The 5,984-nt window shown below is 38.5% G+C and overlaps 1 protein-coding gene across 1 annotated transcript; it reads right to left on the bottom strand.

Annotated features, from left to right (window-relative positions):
- Positions 1–334: 334 nt before the first annotated feature.
- LOC132170588 (DNA glycosylase superfamily protein) lies at positions 335–2,787 on the bottom strand. The gene is given in 6 exon segments (XM_059581610.2): positions 335–1,031; positions 1,033–1,265; positions 1,410–1,545; positions 1,680–1,763; positions 1,864–1,921; positions 2,021–2,787. Coding segments are annotated over 6 exon segments (1,161 nt in total). The 5' UTR covers positions 2,640–2,787; the 3' UTR covers positions 335–1,000.
- Positions 2,788–5,984: the final 3,197 nt, after the last annotated feature.

Consider the following 5,984-nt stretch of genomic DNA (forward strand, 5'->3'; position numbering starts at 1 on the left):
ATTACCACATCAATTCACTTTAAATATTCATCACTTGAATGACAACTGTTATTCCAATTTCGACCCTACTTGTATGCGCATGCATACAATTGCATTTATGATTGCATACACAGGCATTGAGGAAATCCCATGTTTATTGTTTGTTGCTGCTAAAAAGATGGCATATCTTGGGAATGTCAGCAAGCTAAGGCCCCTCAACCCCATGGCTAAGATTCCCCTCCAATGCTACTTTTCATGGAGTTAAAAGGCATGATTTAGCTGTCATCATACATATACTTGTGCTACTTTGCTGCACGAAAGTTAAAGAAAGAAAAGAAGTTTTGTGGTAAAGAAATAAGCAAGCCATGGAAAATATGCTTCATATTAGTACAAATCTATTTATTCAGTACAAAGAAAGAAGAAAAAACACTCAGACAGTCAAACTTGACATTAGCTTACAACAAACTTGTTTCTCCTTACGGCTTACAACTTGGAAACAAAGACATGTTACCTTGGAGCAGAGTTTCTTCTTGTGAGTATATGTATAGACTATAGATATAAAAAAAAACACTGTAACCTTGGAGCACAGAATTAATAATTGTTATCCAGTCCAAGGAAAGGAGAAGATACGGGGGCTGGGCCACCAGTTGTGATCTGATTATCCTTTGCAGTCTGATAAAAGGAAGGAAATAAAGGTGGGGTGGGGTGGGGTGGGGTGGTGGTGGTCATAAGTATTGAGAGCCATTGACACCACACCACACACATGCCATTGCCTGCCCTTCTGCACATGCTGCCTGTCCCTCTGATTCTCCTCTCAATTGCCTTTATTCTTCTTTCTAATCATCTCATTCTTATCCATCTCATCCTATCGATTCTGTCTTCAAAACTACTTTTTATTACATCCCACTACACACAACTAAGAATTACGAAAAGCAATTTCTTTCTTTAGTTAGAAAATCAGCTACTATTGCTTATGCTTTATGAATTTGTCATCTTGTCATGTGATTCTATAAAGTGGTGGCTACTGCGGGACGGTCGGCGGCGCATTGGAGGTGTCGCTGACAAGAGATCAAGTGGTCATTGGTGAGGCCAGCGGCTTGCATTAGTGAGTGAATGATCGTAGGGCCAACCAATCTAAAACCCCTCTTCACCATGTCTTTGCTTATGGTTTCTGATTTTGAGGTCTTCACAGGGATCTTGTGGCATGATTTGTATTGGGTGGAAATGGGCCTGTGGTTCACAAATCCCCACAAATACTTGTCAAATGACCCAAATTCTCTCTTAATCTGTTAAAAAAAAAAAAAAAGGATAAGAAAATATTACATTTTGCAGCTTATGATAAGTTAAGACATAAAAAGGTAGGTTGGGACTTGGGAGTACTTCATAATGGGGGTAGTTGCATTAAAGAGGTTGAACGTTTGTTTCATTACCTGAAGAATACGGTTGGAGTTGTCAACAACTCCTCGAACTTGGCTTAATTCTATGCCATACTCAGCGCTAACTGAAGTTATCTTCTTTTCAGTGAATCTGGCAACAATTTCTGCATCAAACCCAGAAAAAGCATCCCTGGAAAAAGAATTCCCAGAAGCACTTTGTTAGATGTTATTTGTGAAAAACAAAATATAGGAAAGCATCAGGTTAATAATTTCATTTAACCTTACCAAAAAAAAAAAAAAAAATGGCCTTGAAATCACACCCACCTAAACAATTGCCGTTTCTTCAAGACTGAAGTCCAATCTGATCCAACTTGTGCAGCAGTCAACGCTAGCAATTCAAACAACAGTCTGCACATACAGTGCATAGATCATAGTTGTCAGTAATCAGTTTTCAATGTGGGTGTGTTTGTGTGTGTGTGTGTGTGTGAGAGAGAGAGAGAGAGCTTACTTATCATCATGGACAGGAACTCCCCATTCTTCGTCATGATAAGCAACATAGATAGGATCTGCAAGCACAACACCATAAACAAATCATAAAGCTTTGTTTCTAATTTCCATCATAAGATATTTATCTATGTCCATAGAAAGAAGCTAAGTTTCCATACCTGAATTAGGTGTGATAAAAGTACATCTTTTTTCTTCCTGAGCACTCAATGACTCAAGAGGAGCCACCTTCCCTTCATACTTGGAAGATTTTGTTCTTCCATAATGGGCAGTTCTTATCTTTCGTTGTTCTTGCATCATTGCAACATGTTCCCTCCTGGCGGCTGCTATCCTTCCCGGGTTCTCAATTATCATGGAGGAACAATATTTCAATTGGAAGGTCTCAACAGAAGTTGCAGCTGCAACCCCACCAGATTTTTTTGACTTTTTTATTGAACTCGCCTGCTTTGTGGAGCATTGTGGTGTCAAGACCTTCTCAGCTCTAGAATTCAGCCCATCAGGATCATTGTTTCTCTTCAGCGCTGGTGGCCTAGGTGATTTTAACTTGGGTGAGACAGGGGGGGACAATGAAAAAGGCTTTGTTTTAGGATTAGCAGTATCAGTTGGTGAAGGAAGAGATGGTGGAGAAGGGATTTTTGGGGAAGTCTTCTTAACTGAATTGCGTCTTTCTAAGCTAGAAACTTGGTTGCAAGTTGGCTGAAGGACAGGGCGGCCATTGATTTGAGCGACTGTCAGGCTAGCATTAGCCCCCCTCTGCCATTTCAATTTAGCGGAACACATTTTTATGTGTTTTTGGTAGGATGGGAAGAAAAGAATGATCTGGGTACTACAACAAATTATTGGGAGAATTGATAGAAGAAGAAATGGGGTTGAAAGCAAGGTATCAGGATTGAGGAGGCAATGAAGGTGGTGAAGGACTTGATGAGGATTAAGGATTTAGGGATGATGTGGGGTTTTATAAAGTTTAAAGTGGGGACAGAGGACAGGCTTGGGGAAGTTGTAACATGGAGGGGTTGAGGTCTGCCATACACCCTCTTGTGAGGGGTACTATTTTTGGCTAATGTGAGGAGGGCATGGATGATAATGACTCTAAGGGTCCATGCGTGTTTACGTGTCAGATTCGAGTAATATCAAAAAATGAATATATAACTTTATATAAGTAAATCATAACCCGGCCTATTTAAATATTAAACGAATCAAATTTCTTGACCTTAACTCGCTAATTTCATATTGAGTTTGTATCGAATTTACGAGTTGTGTCAAAAATTGACATCCCTTATGTCGTGTGTCGAATTCGGGTTGCGTTGATATATGAGTATAAAATTATATAAGTCAACCATAACTCTACCCATTTAATTAAATTTTTTAATCCTAATAGGCTAATTTGTGTTAGGTTTGTGCTGAATTTGTGGGTTGTATAAAAAATTGTCATCTCTAAATAACACCATCAAAACTAGGTCAAGATAGTTATAATTATCACATTGTTGAAGCAAGAGAAAGCGTGGGGATTGGTGGTGGTGCCACTGCCAGCCCTCTCATGGACCCTCCTTTCACTATTCTTGGTGCCTTTACTGCTAATGAGTCCTATCTAATACCAAGTTGGAGAGCCCTCAAGGTGAGAGACCAATCATTGCTGCTCTTTACAGCTTTTTCTGAACCTCTCAAGATTCATAATAAGTTAATCAATGTGCAGTTGTTTGCAAGATATTAGTTTTGAGTTTTGTTGAACTAACCATAAAAGTGGTTACAATTCTTCAAAAGCCTGTACACAGTGATTGCAGACCAGTTGGCACCTATTTAATTAATTATTTGGGAAATTATTATGTGGTTTGTTTACTTACCCAGGTCTTAAATTGCATCTATTGGGGAGCCAAGAGCAGTCTTTATGATCAAAGCCAAATCATTTTCAAGTTTATTAGGTTACACAGAACATGGAAAAGACATATCACATCTGTCCTGCAATTGGTCCCCCAACATTAGCATTCACAAGGTCATTCAGTTGACAAATTTGAATTAATCTATTCAGTAGGGTCATCAACCAATGCTTTTGCACATCTAAGTAAAGCCATTGGAAGAGGAACACAAATTAGCATAAACATTTTGCCTGAGGTTAAAGTATTGTTGAAGCATAATTTCGGATGGCCGGACAGGATGACAGACTCTTGCAAAACAAACAGAAAATTATTGAAAAAATGTTGGCTCCCGTAAAACTAAAGAGCCTCCGATACTTAAATCAGAAGAGCCGGGTGGAATTACCGAAGCTCCTATAATGATTTGACATATGTGACAACAACTGGTAGGCAAAGACATCCGGACCCAACCAAGTTCATGGATAAGAGGGTGGATCCACACGAATCTGGGCCGCGAAAATGCCCGTAAACAATATAGTACTATCCATTTGTGTCCATTCCAAATCTTCGCTTGCAAGCAATTTGCAATGAGCCACCTGACTTAATTGGTTCGTGATTTGGTTTGGATTCCTCACGACAAAAAGAAATATTTTAAGTCATCTCCAGTGGATTTTGTAGATAAATCAGACACATGCATGTCATCTATAGTTGATCACGCTGGCTAGCCCCAAAACATACCCCATGATGAACATTAATGGTTTGATTTTACAGCTATCTTAACCAATTCTTTTTTTTTTTTTTGAGTTTTATTAACCCAAGAAATATTTCATTAATTTGCTTGAGAAAATAATGCCAAGAAACTTGGGAAGTAACAATGACATCTCAACGTCTTCTCATGAATTAGTTCATCTTGATAACAAGAAAACAAGCCATGTGCTTCTCCAATATATTTGCATCAATTGAGAGAGGACAATACTTGGGAAAATTAATGATTATGTTTCACATCTCTATATAGTGATATATAACTCATATTTTGTTTCATTAATTTCGCAACGGTACTAAATGTCATATCATCCTCTTAAACTCCATCTCACAGCAAACTGTTTGATGGGTTAATTAAACTGATATTCTTTGTATATATAATATGAGTAAACATTCATGCACGCAACCCGCAGAGTTTATGAAGATGAAGATTTTGGTACTTCCTTTGACATGTTCTTGAGGTGAGAAATGCATCATTGTACATACAGAAAACCAGAAGTTGAAGTTGTCTTATGTTATAAAATAATTGAATGTTGAAAAAAGCTGTCACGAGAACCCAAAATGATACTCCTTTTTGGTCGCACAAGCTACCCCATCTATGATGCGACAAATTAAATAGTGTCCTCTTAAGAAATTTGAGACCCGAAGCTAATATTTTGCATGCTTATCCTTGACGTTGCCGGGTTCGTTTTCATACTAAATTCCATAGACCTGGCCCTCGATGCTCAATTATGAGTTTCATCGGTTCCAAAATCATTGCTCAAGCAATCATCTTATATTATGTGGACTGACTTTAAAATATCTAACTGTGTATATGTTATCTACATTGCTAAGTCATGTGTTGTTTCTTAAATCGACAATGACCTCACGTCCGTCTATCAAAGAGGAGCCTACAAAGAGGAAGCAAAATTAGAGAGAGCCATCGACCGGCGGAGGATTGTTGAGTCTACTCTGACGCCTAAGTCAATAAAGAAGTATTGCTTGGTTTTTAGGTCATGATAATGCATACCTGGAGCTTTTACCTTAGGTCCCTTTTGGCTTTTACGGACTTGTACGTGTTCTCTAGGTTTTATTGGGGAATCCCACCAAAAGTTTGTTTATGACGTGGGCATTTTCTCTCTCCAAGATTGTTAGAGAGGCTTGCAAGGCTTGAAATTGTGGTTACATGAGTTGGCATGGGAGACTATCACACGCTTATGAGTTTTTTCTCGGTGATGCTACGCTTGGGCAAAACATCTGCTAAAGGACGGTTTGTGACCCATTTTCTATATTCATGACCTGTCTGGTCTGACCAGTGGGCTTAACAGCTCTTTTCTGCTAGAAAACCTACTAGTTTTGTTGAAAAGATTGGCTTGGCCGATCTTCGGGTGGTGTGTGGCCCGGCCCTTCTTCATGCATTTTAAATTTTTAAATGATGTAACATTATATATACCGTTGCGCTGTAAAATTTAATTCGAACTATGAAATGGATATAACTCTCTATATCACTTGGTCTTTAACATACATATAATTA

This window comes from Corylus avellana, chromosome 1, assembly GCF_965113065.1.
Source record: "Corylus avellana chromosome 1, dhCorAvel1.hap1.2, whole genome shotgun sequence".
Lineage (NCBI taxonomy): Eukaryota > Viridiplantae > Streptophyta > Magnoliopsida > Fagales > Betulaceae > Corylus > Corylus avellana.